The 17,785-nt window shown below is 38.3% G+C and overlaps 1 protein-coding gene across 2 annotated transcripts; it reads right to left on the bottom strand.

Annotated features, from left to right (window-relative positions):
- Positions 1–2,994: 2,994 nt before the first annotated feature.
- LOC110818384 (protein IQ-domain 26-like) lies at positions 2,995–6,268 on the bottom strand. Of its 2 annotated transcripts, XM_022047251.2 has the most exons (4): positions 5,800–6,268; positions 4,602–5,057; positions 3,786–3,995; positions 2,995–3,710 (listed from the first exon to the last, which is right to left on the bottom strand). In XM_022047251.2, the coding sequence occupies exons 2-4, from the start codon at positions 5,022–5,024 to the stop codon at positions 3,132–3,134; spliced, it is 1,212 nt and encodes a 403-aa protein (XP_021902943.1). In that variant the 5' UTR covers positions 5,025–5,057; positions 5,800–6,268; the 3' UTR covers positions 2,995–3,131. The 2 variants fall into 2 exon arrangements, with proteins under 2 accessions (XP_021902943.1, XP_021902942.1); XM_022047250.2 differs by lacking the exon at positions 5,800–6,268 and having other exon boundaries at positions 4,602–5,720.
- Between the last annotated feature and the right edge of the window lie 11,517 nt (positions 6,269–17,785).

The raw sequence follows: 17,785 nt of genomic DNA, 5'->3' as shown, positions 1-17,785 counted from the left end.
ATGGCCAGAATATGGAATTCATCAAGACCTAAAATTTGGATGGACCATTACATAAGTTGAAGGGCATCACAAGATATTTATAATATCTATTATGAGTGCGGAAGACAGTCTTAGGAACATCAGGTGGGTGTACTCGAACTTGATGATATCTAATAGTTAAGTCTAGTTTGGTGAAGTAAGTTGCCCCATTTAATTTATCCAGCATGTCATCTACTGTTGAAATAGCAAAACGATCCTTAATTGTAATAGAATTAAGGGTCTTGTAATATGTGCAAAAAGTGCCACGTGTCATCTTTCTTGCGAACAAATAATATAGGTGAGAAGGGGCTAATATTAAGTTGAATTAGGCTATCTCAGAGCATGTCATTTACCTACTTCTCAATTTTATATTTTTAAAAATGTGCATACTGGTTTAGATCTACTTCCTATTTAATCGCGACCAAACGATCCAGATCAAACGCGATGGACGACATATATAAAAGAAGACGGTATAAATAATCCTCTTCACACCAAACCCTAACCCTAACCGACAGACACCTTCGCTGGAGAAGAAGACCCAGCCGCTGGGAATGAGAGCTGCCGTCACCCACCGCCGCGCCAGAGCGACTTCCGACCGCCAAAAGAGGTAAAAAAAATTTCTTTGCTCGGAATTCAATTTTAAACACCCCCATGGCCAAATCAGAGCCAAAAGACTGGCAGATTGGTCGAAAACTGCGGGCAAAACCCGGTGCCACCGCCGTAAAAAATTTCAAAAACTGCCTCCAATGAGGCCCTTCTCGATTCCCGTTCTACGTAATTCTTTCACCATTGTAACCACTGTTTCCTCCTCTACAGGTTGACCGAAGTAAAACACCCAACTGCAAAGGTGAGCCAGCGGAGCCGCAGCACTGGAGAACCCCGCCGCCGATGAGTTTCGATTTTTCATTTTTTTGGGCCAACCGAGACCCCTTAACGTATTTTCTCACAGAGATTGATGCAAAATCGGCTGAAAATAACCGACCCGAGAAAAACCACCGCCACTGGCAGCTGTGCCGTTACCAGAACACGGCAGAGCTGCCGTGCCGAAATTTTAGAATTGGCAAAAAAGATGTCCTGATACCGATTTTGGATTTTTTTGGGATATTTGTAGGTACTTGCAGCGTGCTTTAATTCCCGAAGAAAAATTCGGAGAACTTGGGGACCGCCAGTACGTATAATTAACAAGTTTAGCATTTGGGGCATCAATTTGAGTAAGAATCCTTCACCCTATTCTCTGTTATAGAATTGAAGTCAAATTAATAATAAATATGGTATTTTGTGCAATTTAGAAAATATCCATAATCAATTATAGGTTACTAATAGAATCAGAAGTAGAAATTATTCACTGTTGATTTTGTTGAATGATTTTACAGTTTAAATGTATGATAGTATCAGATTGATCGATTTTATAGTTTTGAATACATGTATCGTTTGTTTTATGTGATTACGGTTGAATTGGAAAACTGTAGATTAAAGGTAAACGGAGAACTGTGTGATTAAGTGAATGGATGAAACGACAACCTTATTGGATATTCTGAAAGATGGTGGACGGACCGGGTGCATAGGAAATCCTACCGTGAACGTTGCCTCATACCGGATGGGGTATCGAGGCTTAGTAATTTGGTGCTCATATCGGATGAGATATGGAGACGGCCCGTTTCACTCTCATACTGGACAGGGTATTGAGGTTTTGTAATTTGGCGTTCATACTGGACGGAGTATGGGGACGGCCCGTTACTTGGAAATGTTAAAGAAAATAGTTCATGCGTTGATGAGACATCCCTATGAACCTCCATGGATACTAGTAAGCTGATAAAAAAGAAAAGTTTTTGATTTGGTTACTTGAATATGATATCATGATATGTGTTACGTTATGGTTGTTACACGTTTTTGTAAATTGCGCTACGGTAAGTAGGCGTTAAACAATTTTATTTATGATAAATGAATTTGTTTAATTAATAACTCCATTAGTTGTTTTAATTTTTCTACCAACTTTCATTTATGTATCGGAGAGTAGCGTGATATTTTTACTGGGATAGTGTAGCTCATTCATTTATTAACAATTTTAGATCAAGAGGACTAGGATCCAGATCCCGATCTACAATAAGGTTGCGAGTAGGATGCTAGTTTTATTTATTTCCCGTTTATTTTCTTATTTTTTTTTATATTTCCTTCAGAGAGTAATTCTCATATATCTGGAACTTTAAGTTTATGTGTAATGAATTTACAATCTTAACTATTTATTTCGTATCTGCACTAAATTCATAATTTATTTTGTTTAGAATTTGTGGGTTCGTTACAGAAATTCATTGAGTTGTATAAAAAATAATAAATTTATATTAAATCTTAAGAAATTTGATAAATGTTGAATTAGAGTCTGCCTAGATACTCGTTTAGGCTACAATAATCATGTGTTAGACTTTTCTTCAACATGTATATATATTATTAATTTTTGGATATTTATTTAATAATTTGAGTGCATGAGATTTTAAAGAAGATTTTGGCATTTCATCTAAAATTATAAGTAAATACTCATTAACATATTTTAACGTTTTATAATATTTAAAATTGTTTATTAGCTTTAGAATTATAGAAGAATTACATAAACTTTTAATAATTTATTAACTTGTGTAGAAACCTTGCATTAAGCTCATATTTTGATGAAGTTAGAAATTAAGACATTTAATGAAGTTTTTTGCCTTAATGAGAATAAATCATTTTAATTAATGGGGGTTAAACACCCACCTATAAATATATTCATTTAACTAAAATTCGTTATTTTTTCAGACATGTTTTTTTTATTATATTTGCATATAAACAAGTCTATTTGAAAAGCCTTATATATATAAACATGTCTTCCAATATTATATTTGATGGCACTTGTTATACATTCTCTTAATTACCCAAAATCTATATTTATAACTAAATAACCAAAATCTATAGTTATCATTTCTCAATTTGTTTCAAACATAATCTAAAAGTTTGAAAGAAATGTCTGATTTCATTGATAAGAAACTTTTCTTTTTTTTTTATAAATGCATTTACAGCAGCAGTCTGTTAGATTCTGTTGTGAACAATAAACTCAATCTCCTATCTCCTATCTGAATGCTCCCTCAAAAATGCACAACCTGTTGAGCTTGAGAACAAGAAGACCGCTGCATTCTAACACCACTGATGCTGTTTCTTGATGCCATGATTTCATTCAGAGATATCCTCTTCTTTGATCCTGGCTCCGGCCTCTGCTTCGGTGCACTGTGAGATCTCAACTTTGCCTTGAAAGACTGTGTGTTCGCCATATAATTAGGGTTGTTTGAGAATGTTCTGAAGCATCCTTCCCCGCAAACACTCTTGGCCGGGGTAGGAGGGGCCATTGGATGTGCAGAGCAAGCAAATCGTGGAGTGCTTTGCGCCGTAGATAACTTGCATTCATCTCCATTGATGCACCACTCAAAGTCTTGAATGTTTTGGTAATTTGGTACTGATATCCGAGCTGAGAAAGGCAATGACATGCCATGGTAATGGAAGTCATCACCACACTCAGATAGCGCAATGTTCATTCTTCGAGATCTCGACCTAGGTTTGAATGTGTCAATCTCAACAATTTTAGGGCTATCATCGTAGGCCTTCGCTTCAATTGAAGCAGCAGATAGCCTGTTGCTGTGTATCTCGCTTCTCAAATCATCAAATCTCTCCTGTAAAATTATTCACAAATCACATTTAAAGCATAAAGAAAGCAAAACCAAATAGAGGCCACGGGTGTGTCTTACAACAGATTTCGGGGGTCGAAATTCGGGTTGATGAAACCTCTTCTCTTTGCTGAGGGAACGCTTACAACGTTGCGATCTCGCTGCAGTTTGAGCTCTGATTAAGGCTTGCATGCTATGAAGGGTAGCAGCAGCACGTTTTCGGACAAGATAGCCTCTAACAAGAGCCTGCAACTTCACCAGACCCCTCAAAGCTCGAAGTGCCTTCCGGGACTGTCAATTAATCAGGAACCAGAATCAATGTCAACATATACACACGAATGAAGCTTTCAAATTTTAAAAATCCAAATTCAGGTTGGGGGACCAAAAAAAAAAAAGAAAGAACAAGTGAAGAAAAATAAACGAATAATTGAGCCAAGTCAAAAAGAAAAGTATGAGACATGAACCGTTACATAGACCCAAGAAAACAGATTTACTGTTTCATTACAACCAAATTTGGACCTACCATTATATCACCCAGTTTTTGCAAAAGCAGACAAAATCAAGAAGAAAGCTATTAGCTTTATCAAGTCAAAAGAAATAAAGTACAAAAAAGATCATGTACTTTCATTGACCTTCCCAAACAAAAGAAAATATGTACCGTTCCATTACCATTTTCAATCTGTACCTCCAAGGATCCATCTATAGCTTTAAACAACAGGCAAAAAAGTAAGACCCCAGAAATGTAAATCCATAAAATCCAAACCTTATATACAATACATCAATGAAATAAGCCAACCAGGAAAATCTAGCAATACCCAGATGAGAAAATGAACTGTTGAGATTCAAATTTCAAGTAGCGTTAATTAGGGGGGGAAAAAAAGAAGAAAACTGGCTTACCAAATATCCTCTGAAAAAAGTTTGAATTTTGACGGCAGCCCACCTCTCTCTGCCACCACCTACAATAGTTCCTCTGCTATTGCTGGTAAGCCGCACCACAGCTACCGCAGCCTGAGCAGCAGCAACTGCCGCATCAGCCGCTGCCGCTGTAGCTGCGGCTACTGCAATTGCGTGCTTGCTCTGCTCATTCTCCGACTCAGCCAGGTAAGATCTGAGCCAAGACGAGTCATTCACCGGAATATTTGCCGGAATCCGGGGACTGACGCTATTGTCTCTTCCGGATTTGACGCCAAAACTCCATCTTTTCTTGTCTGAATTAACTGCATTCGAATTATCCACGTGGTACCGCCCTGTCGCTTTCTCTCTCTCTTTCTCTTTTTTCATACCTAACAAGCCCTTTAACCATCTTGCAGCTTTGCCCATCTTCACTGTTTCTATGGAAGTTGCAATTACAGACTACAAAAATGGAAGAAAAGGTTTTTTTTTCAGACTCAAGATAATCCTAAAGAAAAACCGAGGAAAATACATTTTCTCTCAATGTAAAATTTGAAATGAACAGAAGCACAGAAAACAACAAGAACCCAGGAGGAATTTCATGGAGAAAAGGATAAAATGTCAAGCTCCCAGGAGAAATAGACCCAGGTGGTGTTTTCGGGGAGAAAAGGGTTTCCCCTCCCAAAAAAAAAAAAACAAAACAGTCCAGAGAGAAACAAAAGTTTTCAAAAGCTACTGAACGCAAAAGACACACCGACTGGAGTTTATTTAAAGAGAGAGAGGGAGGGCCTGCAAGATCTCTAGAATCTTTACAGGTTGCAATCAGAGAAGTGATGAGGGAACAGTGTGGAGCAAAACATTAACAAACAAAAGAAAATGGCATCCAAACCTTAAATAAATATGAATGTAAGATTAGATTTTTTTCCTTCTTTTTTGAAAAAGAAAAAGAAAATCTGACAGAACCTCGTGAAGAACTGCATTACAAGACAAAAAGAGTCACAGAGACATTTATAATATGTATTAACTTTGAAATAAGAAGAAATTGCACTTAATATTAGCATATAACCATACAAGCTTCTCTAAAAAAACATTCAACAATACAAGAATTACAGACGAGGTATAAAAAGGGGATAAAGTAACATATATATATTATATATATAGTGAAAAAGTAGTAATAATCACTGAGAGGAAGAAAACTACTCACCTCCTCGAATTCAAAAAATGCGCCGGAAGGATTCTCTCTTAAAAATAAATTTCTCTCACTTTCTGGAGCAACGTGTACTAGAAACCAACAACACCCATTACCCGCCTGATACAATCCCGTGAATCACTTGAAAATTTTTTCCTTTTTTTTTATATTTCAAAACCCAGAAATTAAAAATAAAAAGGATTCAATTTTTCACACTAAAAAACAAGTCTTTAACCTCTCTTCCCCACCATGTCTGCTTTTTACAACACTCTGCAGCAATTAAAGCAGAAGACCCACTAAAGGGTTAGTTTTTTCTAGTGAACTTTTTGTCTCTAAAAAGAGCCAAAGAGAAAGAAGGCCGAAACTTCTCTTTCTCTGTTAGGTTAGAGAAGATCTTTCAGCCTCCCCTGGAATTTCAGGCAAGAAATTTTGCTCATATGCCATAAATAAATCTCAGATGAAACAAGCATTTTGCTAAATGGGTTTTGCCTTTTTAAATTTCTTTTTAGGTAAAATATTAAAGACTGACAGACACCCATAAATAAGAGAGAGAGAGAGAGAGAGAGAGGGAGAGATGAAATGATCATTTTCAATTTTGTTAGGTTTCCAAACTCATCAATGGCTGCCACTACAATAATCAATATTTCCTCCTCGTGATTATTGGGATACAAAAATACGATGCACCCAAATGTTTAGCTAATTAGCAATTAGTAATTAGTGATTTGCACGTTCCATGGATAATTAAAATGTTAAGGCAAGAAAGAGATAATTAAAATGATATTTCAAAATTCCACCGATGATCTCTGGTAGTATTTTTAAATTTTGAAAATCAGATCTAGTTTTTATTAAAAAATTACTCCAATAAATTTGTTATCATCATTAAGTGATTTTAAAATTTTGATGGGTGTTTCAAATTTCGAATGTGGATCTTGGGTCTCGACAGTGTAGTAAAGTGTGTGAAATTTCAAGAATTGATATTGATTGAGAGGGACTTCCTTTATTTATTGCTATTGGGTGGTAAATCAAAATGTTTTACGTTAAAATATAACTATATGATTTTCTTTTATTTCGTTAATATTATATATATATATATATCTCTCTTTATTATACTAATCTCACCCAATAAGAATTGTTTTTTAAATCATTTTTCTTATATCAATTAAGGAAATAAATTATGTCATAATTTTTTTACGTTTTTATTCTTAAATAAATTATTAAAGCTATTATGACAATTGCATTATTAAGTTAGGGGCAATATAATAATTTTATAATTTGTATTAAATTTAACACCGAAATTAAATTCTGGGGTATAAGTAATATAGCAGTTGGTAAAGTATAATAGTCTTTTATTCAATTTTACAAACTATGATATACAATTAAGTTTTTTGTAATTTATCATAAATGTTCTAAGTGAGAAAAAAATTGATGTCTAGAAAAATATATTTTTCTCACAAATTCTACCATAAATAATTTTATTCACCAACATAATTTGTCAAAACATAATTTTTCATTCGGAGGAAATAAGTTTTAACTTAATGTATATAATTGTTATTTTATTTTTTATTTAACATATAGTAAAAATTTAACTCCCAAGTTATTCCTAAATGGTTGTTCTTGTAATTAACATGTTGAGAAATAATAATATATTAATTTTAATTAAATATTTTTATGTTAACGATACTATTTGAGTTTTAACAAATATTAAAAACACAGCTTAAAAATAACAAACTAAAAAAAAAATGCAAGAGAATCAATAAGAAGAAAAACAAATGAAAATCAAGAATAAGTTCATTTTAGATTTGTTTGTGTAACACCCCAACCCTTTTTTTTTTTTTTTTTTATTATTATTATTATTATTTTATTTTAATTTTTTATAATTATTATATGAATGTAATGATTTATTATGTAATAATATATGATTTTAATTTAATTTAATTTATTTAAATAGAAATAATAATAATAAAAATTGGCAAAATTATTTAGAGATTTAATTGAAAATAATTTTAAGAAAAATGGGTAAAAGTTTAAGTTATAGGGATATTTTTGAAAAGAAAATTGAAAACTGGGGGCTTAAAACGTAATTTAAAAAAATTACACCACGTCAGCAGCCTCGGCCAACCAGGACACGCCGCGTGGCAGAGACGCTGACGCAGGAAACCACGCGGAAGGGAGCCACATAGGCGATCCGTGTGCGCGTGATCGAACGGCTGAGATCCGTTCCCACACGCACGGACGGTCCAGATAAAAAACGCGCACGGACGACCCAGATTGCACGTGCACGGACGGCCCAGATTGCACGCGCACGGACGGCCCAGATTGCACGTGCACGGACTGTCCAGATTGGATCGCGCACGGACGGTCCAGATTGCATCTTGATGAACGACCCAAATTCATTTCCTATTTAATCGCGATCGGACGGCCCAGATTGAATCGCGATGGACGGCTCAGATTAAAGTGGATAGTTATAAATAATCTCATCTGCACCCAAACCCTAACCCTAGCCGCCAGAGCCCCACGCCGAAGAAGACAGCCCAGCCGCCGGGGCGCTGACCACCGCCACCCGCCGCCGCACCGGAGCAATTTTCGGCCGCCAAACGAGGTTGACCGGAGCAAAATACCAAATCGCGACTCGAGCTGGAGGAGCCACCGCACCGAAGAGTCCCGATGCCAGTAGGTTTCGATTTTTGATGTTTTTTCGGCTCACCAAGGGCCCTATGGGTGTTTTCTCATAGGAACTAATACAAGTTTGGCTGAATTCGGCCGAAAACGACCGAAAACAGCCGACCTGAGGCGGATCACCGCTGCGAGCGGCGGCGTCGTCGCTGGAGCACGGCGGAGCCGCCGTGCCGGAATTCTGAAATTGGCCGAATAGGCCTTAGGTCTGATATTTAAGTTATTTGGGACATGTGTAGATACTGTAAGTTCATTTTAGTACCCGGATAAAAATTCAGGGAATCTAGGGACTGCCCATAGGCACAGTGAAAATCCAATTTTCGACGTTGAATTAGGTAAGGACCCCTCACTCTATTTCCTATCACGGGATTGAAGTCTGAATAAATGATAAAACTATATTTTGTACAAATTGAGTAAATATGCATAATTAATTACGGTTGTTAATGGAGCCCAAATCAGACATATTTCTCTGTCAATTTCTGTTTGATTTATTTTACAGTTTAAATGCATTATGGTATCTGGTTTATTTTATTCTATGATTTTGAATGCATGAATCACTGCTTACTTCATTTTGGCCTGATTTTGTGAATCTAATGATATGCTTGCCTTGTTGGATGCTCGTTAATTGCTTTAGTACTCATGTTTATGTGGGAAACGGAAAAATTTAGAAATAATAGGAAAGGGGTGTGAATTGATAAATGGATAAGTTGACAGCCTCACTAGATATCTTAGGAGATGGTGGATGAACCGAGTCTATAGGGAACCCTACCGGGAACGTTGTCTCATACCAGATGGGGTATGGAGACTTTAAATATTTTGGCGCTCATACCGGACGTGGTATTGAGGTTTATTATTTGGCGCCCATACCGGACGGGGTATGGGGACTGCCCCGGAAATTAAATTTGTTAAAGGAATTGTTCACGTGTAGCGGGGACCCTTATAGATCCCCATGGATACTAGCAAGCTGATAAAAAGGGGGCAACTGTTGTTTGATGATTGAAATATAAAAGTATGACATGTGCTATGTTACAGATTATGTATGAATTCATGATATCTATGATGTTGTTGTTTTCATCGGTTATTTTTATAAATCCCACTGAGGTAAGTGGACGGTAAATGATTTGATTATTGATAAATGAATTTATTCAAAATTGTGCTCAATTGGTTGTTTTTGGTTCTCTACTAACCTTTATTTATGTGACAGTAATACAATGTGATGTCTTTATTGGGCTAGTGTAGCTCATTCTTTACTTAACCATTCAGATCAGGAGGACTTGGTTCCTGAGCTCGATCCACGAGAATACGGCGAGTAGATGCATAGATGTTTATTAGTTTCCTTATAGTCTTTCATTTCTACTATTTTCTTTAGAGAACTTATTTTTTGTATTGTTAGTACGTTTAAGTTATTGTGTAAGGGATATTAATCAGAACTTTTTATTTCGCTTCTGCACTCATATTCTTTATATACATTTCCTTTTAAATTTTTGGGGTCTTTACAGTTGATATCAGAGCCGCATTTCTCGGACTCGTCCCTCTCACAATGATACTTAGAGAAACACTAAAGCAATGAATCATTACTCAACCCTTCCTTATGAAATGTAGATGTAGAGAGATGAGAAGAGGAAGACCCCCACTAAACCTAGCAGCCCAGGATGGTTCACTTCGGGAAGACGTTGACAGAATATTTGAGATGCTGGAGAGACTCATTGCTGCCTAGCAGGGTTGAGAGGAGAGAAGGGAACTACCCGACCCTCCCCCACTGCCACGGGTTGAGCCACCACTGCAGCGAGAGAATCCCGAGCCACCCCGGTACGAGCCTGCTCCTCCACAGTACCACCCGGTGCCACCACCACAGTATAATCCGGTGCCCCCACCATACTAGCAAATACCACCACAGGGCCCCCCAGTTTATCCTCAGCCTGGCCTAGTCCCTCTTCAGCGGGACCTAGCTCCTTCCATGATTGACCCAGGCTACGTAGAGAGGTACAAGAGACTGAACCCATCCACTTTTGCAAGGGAATCCTCATTTGAAGATACCCAGTATTGGTTGACAGAGACGAAAAAGGCCTTCAAGACTCTAGGAGTGACTCCCGAGCAAAGGGTCACCCTTGTTACCTACATGCTGGTGGGAGAAGCAGACCGCTAGTGGGAACTCAAGTAGACCACCATGCCTGTTCCAGTCACTTGGGAACAGTTCTTAGTAGCCTTCTATGCAAAGTACCTCCCAGAGCACATCCGACACCTGAAGGAGATAGAATTTGTCTAGTTGGTCCAAGGGAACATGACACTGTCAGAATATGCCCGTAAGTTCTTGGAATGGGGTCGATACTCCCCAGAGACGTTGATGGACGATGGCAGGAAGGGTAGGAGGTTCTAGTGGGACCTCCGCCCAGAGATCAAGTAACATTTATTTGTTCTGAAGCTCAAGACATACTCAGCCGTTCTGGCAGAGGCACAGTTAGTTGAGAGGAGCCTCCACACCCTCCCTCGACTAGCAGAAAACCACTGATCCTCAGCTCCACTCCGTAGACCAACACCTACTGCACCTGTCCAACAAAATAAGAGGCCCAGACCGGTGATCCAGGCTCCCCCTTAGGCTCCAGTGGCAGGACATGGTAAGATCTGTCAGCATTGCGGCAGGGATCACGGGGACCGACCATGTTACTGCCTCAACAACACTTGTCGCATATGTGGTAGTATCCAACATTATGCGAGAGAGTGCCCAAGGAACCAGAATCAAGGAAGACCTCCTATTCAAGGCAGGGCTTACAACCTCACCCAGCAGGATGCCGACGCCGACTCAGACGTAGTACAGGGTATGTACACTATCTGTAACCATCTTGCTCATGTTTTGTTTAACACTGGTGCATCGCATTCATTTGTTTCACCTGTTTTTGCATCTAAATTTAATGTATTACCTGATAAGCTTGATTCAATGTTATTTGTATCTACTGTTGGGAGTGCAACATTACTAGGAGAAGTTGTCTACAATATTTGTGCCGTGGAGATAGCAAATAGGAAACTAAGTGTAGACTTAATAGAATTAGACACGGGAGATTTTGATGTAATTTTAGGGATGAATTGGCTAGCGGCGTATCACGCTACCATAGATTGTTTTAGCAAGAAGGTTGTATTCAATCCTCCTAATTGGGAGCCATTTACAAATGAATAAAATCATTTAGTACTTATTCCTTGATGGTAAATTTTTTTAATTGTCGAGTGCCTTAACCTTGCTATTTTTTTTTAACTAGGCAAACCCAAGAAAGAGAATTGTATTCAAGAGATTCCAGTTGTTCGAGACTTTCTAGATATTTTTTTGGATGAACTACTCGGACTACCAGTAGACAGGGAAGTCGAGTTCACCATAAATCTATAGTCTGGCACTCAACCTATTTCGGTTGCTCCTTACCGCTGAGCCGCGTTGAGATGGAGGAGCTGAGGAAACAAATCACTAAATTACAAGACAATGGTTTTATCAGACACAATGTATCCCCTTGGAGTGCCAGAGTCACTTTTGCCAGGAAGGGTGATGGAATGTTGAGGCTATGTATTGATTACAGAGACTTGAACAGGGTCACAATCAAGAACAAGTATCCCCTTCCCAGAATTGATGACCTCTTTGATCAGTTGCAGGGTGCGCAGGTATTCTCCAAAATAGACCTGTGATCAGGTTACCATCAGGTGAAAATAAGAATAGAAGACATCCCTAAGACGGCTTTTTGAACCAAGTATAGACACTATGAGTTCCTTGTCATGCCATTTGGGCTAACCAACGCCCCAGCCATCTTCATGGATATGATGAACAAGGTCTTCAGAGAATTCCTAAATCAATTTGTTATCGTGTTCATCGATGACATCCTGGTCTACTCAAAAAGCAGAGAAGAACATGTTCACTATCTAACCCAGGTTTTACAGGTTCTCAGAAGAAAGAAGCTGTATGCAAAGTTGAGTAAGTGTGGATTCTGCCTTGAGCAGACCACCTTCCTAGGACACATCATATCAAAGGGTGGAGTATCAGTGAATCCTGAAAAGGTTGAAGCGGTACTCGGCTGGGAGAAATTAACATCAGTTAAAGAAATCCGTAGCTTTCTAGGAATGGTGGGCTATTACTGCAAGTTCGTTGAAGGATTTTCTAGTCTAACGGCTCCCCTAACCCTCACAAAGAAGAATGTCAAATTTGAGTGGAATGAGAACTGTGAAAGAAGTTTTTTAGAACTGAAGAAGCGGCTAACTACTGCACCTGTGCTGGCCTTACCGAGTGGATTGGAGGGATATACAGTTTACAGTGATGCCTCGTATCTAGGCCTGGGTTGTGTCCTAATGCAACATGGGAAGGTCATAACTTATGGATTCATATAGGTAAAGAGGCATGAAAAAAATTATCCCACCCATGACTTAGAGTTTGCCACAATCATACACGCATTGAAGACCTGACACCATTATTTATATGGAGAGACCTTTTAAATCTATACCGATCACAAGAGTTTGAAATACATATTCACTCAGAAGGATCTCAACATGCATCAGAGAATGTAGATATAATTTCTTAAAGACTATGATTGTGATATCTTGTACCACCCAGGTAAGGGCAACATGGTAGCCGATGCACTCAGCAGGAAAAGTGCAGGTATCTTAGCCCATTTGATGGTCTCAAAATGCAGGAAAATTGGGGCTACACAATAGGTTCGACTTCAGGACTTGAGGAGAGCCACATGTTTGAGCCATTTGACCGTCCAGCCTGAGTTAATGCAGAGAATAAAGAAAACTCAGTCAGTTGATCCCGTTCTAGTAGCCCTTAAGAACAATGCAGGACAGGGAATTAGTTCAGAATTCTGAGTCTCTGCCGATGGGTTACTCCGATTTCAGGATATGGTGTGTGTTCCGAATGACAGTGAATTGAAGAGAGACATTATGACTGAGGCCCATAGCTCCAAGTTTGTCATGCATCCCGGAAGCACCAAAATATACCAAAGCATGCGACCCTAATTTTTGTGAAATGGGATGAAAAGGGACATAACTGACTTTGTGTCTAAGTGCTTGATATGTCAGCAGGTCAAGGCAGAACATCAGCGCCCAGGCGGGCTACTTCAGCCTTTACCGATTTTGGAATAGAAGTGGGAACATATCGCCATGGACTTCGTGACAAGGTTGCCTAAGGCATGCGCAGGACATAACGTCATCTGGGTAATTGTTGACCAGCTCACCAAGTCTTCCCACTTCTTAGCCATCAGAATGACCGATCCCTTGGACAAGTTAGCAAGAATGTATATCTGGGAAATAGTCAGATTACATGGAGTTCCAGTGACAGTGGTGTCCGACAGGGACCCTAGGTTCACTTATCGATTTTAGAATAGCTTTCAACAAGCCATGGGAATGAAGCTGTCCCTCAGTACTGCCTTCCACCTTCAGACGGATGGACAATCAGAAAGGACAATCTGTACACTTGAAGATATGCTTCGAGCTTGTGTTCTTGACTCTGGAGGCCATTGGGATGACCATATGTCCCTGATAGAATTTGCCTACAACAACAGCTACCAAGCAAGCATTGGCATGGCTCCGTATGAGACGTTATATGGGCATCTATGCAGATCACTAATTTATTAGGAAGAAGTGGGCGATAGAAAATTGTTCGGCCCGGAGCTGGTAGAGGAGACCACATCCAATATAGTTAAGATCAGAAAGAACATTCAGACGGCTCAGAACAGGCAGAAGAGTTACGCAGACACCCAGAGGAGAGATTTAATGTTTGAGAAAGGCGACCAAGTGTTCCTCAAGGTCACTCATTTCAAGGGAATTAATAGGATTGGCAGGAGGGAAAAACTGAACTCCCGATTCATTGGACCATTCGAAGTCTTAGACAGGATTGGTATTACCGCCTACAGACTAGCACTACCTCCAGAGCTTTCTAAGGTCCACAATGTATTTCATGTGTCCATGCTACGCAAGTACAACCCAGACCCCTTTCATGTCTTGGCCCACGAACCCCTCCCACTCAAAGATGACTTATCCTACAAGGAAGTACCAGTCAGCATTACAGATCGAAAGAGTAGATTGCTCCGTAATCAGGAAATATCCTTTGTAAAGGTCGTATGGCAGAACCACACACCAAGGGAGGTTACATGGGAGCTAGAATCAGACTTTAGAGCCCAGTACCCCCATTTGTTCGATCAAGAGTAAGAGGCAAATTTGAGGGACCAAATTTCTTTAAGGGGGGGAGAGTTGTAACACCCCAACCCTTTTCTTTTATTATTATTATTATTATTTTATTTTAATTTTTTGTAATTATTATATGAATGTAATGATTTATTATGTAATAATATATGGTTTTAATTTAATTTAATTTATTTAAATAGAAATAATAATAAGGGGTAAAATTATTTAGGGATTTAATTGAAATAATTTTGGAAAAAATGGGTGAAAATTTGGATTCTGGGGATATTTTTGAAAAAAAAATTAAAAACCGGTGGTCAAAACGCAATTTAGAAAAATTGTGCCACGTCAGCAGCCCCGGCCAACCAGGACGCGCCGCGTGGTAGAGACGTTGACGCTGGAGGCCACGCGGAAGGGAGCCACATGGATGATTCGCGTGCGCGCGATCAAACGGCTGAGATCCGTTCTCGCGCGCATGGACGGTCCAGATCAAAAATGCGCACAGACGGCCCAGATTGGACGTGCACGGACAGTTCAGATTGAATCGCGCACGGACGGTTTAGATTGCATCGCGATGAACGACACAGATTCATTTCTTATTTAATTGCGATCGGACGGCCTAGATTGAATCGCGATGGACGGCTCAAATTAAAAGTGAATAGTTATAAATAATCTCATCCGTACCTAAACCCTAACCCTAGCCGCCAGAGCTCCATGCCGGAGAAGACAGCCCAACCGCTGGGGAGCTGACCACCGCCACCCACCACCGCACCGGAGCAATTTTCGGCCGCCAAACGAGGTTGACCGGAGCAAAACACCAAATCATAACTCGAGCTGGAGGAGCAGCCGCACCGGAGAGTCCCGACGCCGATAAGTTTCGATTTTTGATGTTTTTTCGGCCCACCGAGGGCCCTAGGGTTATTTTCTCACAGGAACCAATGCAAGTTTGGCTGAATACGGCCGAAAACGACTGAAAACAGCCGACCCGAGGTGGATCGCCACCGCGAGCGGCATCGCCATCGCTAGAGCACGGCGGAGCCGCGGTGCCGGAATTTTGAAATTGGCCGAATAGGCCTTGGGTTTGATATTTAAGTTATTTGGGACATGTGTAGGTACCATAAGCGCGTTTTAGTTCCCGGAGAAAAATTCAGGGAATCCAGGGACTGGCCGTAGGCGCAGTGAAAATCTGGTTTTCGACGTCGAATTAGGTAAGGATCCCTCACCCTATTTCCTATCACAGGATTGAAGTCTGAATAAATGATAAAACTGTATTTTGTACAAATTGAGTAAATATGCATAATTAATTACGGTTGTTAATAGAGCCCAGATCAGACATATTTCTCTGTCAGTTACTGTTTGATTTATTTTACAGTTTAAATGCATTATGGTATCTGGTTTATTTTATTCTATGGTTTTGAATGCATGAATCACTACTTACTTCATTTCGGCTTGATTTTATGAATCTAATGATATACTTGCCTTGTTGGATGCTCGTTAATTGCTTTAGTATTCATGTTTATGTGGGAAACGAAAAACTAAGAAATAATAAGAAATGGGTGTGAATTGATAAATGGATAAGTTAACAGACTCACTAGATATCTTGGGAGATGGTGGACGGACTGGGTCCATAGGAAACTCTACCAGGAACATTGTCTCATACCGAATGGGGTATGGAGACTTTAAATATTTTGGTGCTCATATCGGACGGGGTATGGGGACGGTCCGTTTCACCATCGTACTGGACGGGGTATTGAGGTTTATTGTTTGGCGCCCATACCGGACGGGGTATGGGGACGGTCCCGAAAATTAAATTTGTTAAGAGAATGGTTCACGTGTAGCGGGGACCCTTATGAATCCCCATGGATACTAGCAGGCTGATAAAAAGGAGGCAATTGTTATTTGATAATTGAAATATAAAAGTATGACATGTGTTATGTTACAGATTATGTATGAATTCATGATATCTATGATGTTGTTGTTTTTATAAATCCCACTGAGGTAAGTGGACGGTAAATGGTTTGATTATTGATAAATGAATTTATTCAAAATTGTGCTCCATTTGTTATTTTTTGTTCTCTACCAATCTTTATTTCTGTGATAGTGATATAGTGTGATGTTTTTACTGGGTTAGTGTAGCTCATTCCTTACTTAACCATTTAGATAAGGAGAACTTGGTTCCCGAGCCCGATCCACAAGAAGACGGCGAGTAGATGTCTAGACGTTTATTAGTTTCCTTATAGTCTTTCATTTCTAATATTTTCTTTAGATAACTTATTTTTTGATATTGTTAATACATTTAAGTTATTGTGTAAGGGATATTAATCAGAACTTTTTATTTCGCTTCCGCACTAATATTCTTTATATACATTTTCTTTTAAATTTTCGGAGTTTTTATAGTTTGTCTTCTATCTAATTATGAAACTTATGGTTTAAAGATCAAGAAGATTTTCTAAATATATATTATATAATTGGTTTAAAATTAAACTTCACAATTTTTTTAAAGAAATTAGATTTGTAAAAAAATTATTTTTAAAATAAAATTTATATGTTAGAAAAATTTTAAAAGTAAAAAATTTTATTAAAATATTTATTTATGTATCAATAAATGTGACTCAAATAGTCGTCTCAATTTAAAGAATATTGCTTTAAGCGTCATATATAACTTTAAAAGTAATTTAACAGAATACTACTAAAAAAAAAATTATACTTTTAAACTTACTTGTTGTAAGCTGTGTATTTATTTTATATACCAATATGAATCATGTTAGTTTCAACTCTGTTGGAAAAAAATATTTTTAGAATTGTAAGTCAAAATAATGTATATTATCACACAAAATTTTCTGCATATTTTGAGTAAAGTTCTATAGTACTTTTTTGGACATTAAACTGAATTTAAACTATTCTTTAACCTTTCCATATATAAATACATGTCTGGAACAAATTTCAAAGAAGAGACACTTTGATCAGAAACGTAAAATTCAAAAGTGCAATATTTTTCATTCTCATGAGCCTTAATTGAGTTAGAAAGTGCAGTTTTTTGTTAGTAAATGTAACAGCCCCGGAAATTCATAATGGAATGTATATTAAAAATATCAAATGCGGAAGCGAAATCAAAAATTCGATTAACATCCCTTACACTAAAACTAAAAACGTGCTCACAATATAAAAGATCAAACTA

This window comes from Carica papaya, chromosome 4 (assembly GCF_054855325.1).
Source record: "Carica papaya isolate Zhongbai chromosome 4, ASM5485532v1, whole genome shotgun sequence".
Classification (NCBI taxonomy): domain Eukaryota; kingdom Viridiplantae; phylum Streptophyta; class Magnoliopsida; order Brassicales; family Caricaceae; genus Carica; species Carica papaya.
The sequence above is the reverse complement of the archived record's forward strand: the minus strand, read 5'-3'. Positions and strand labels throughout refer to the sequence as shown.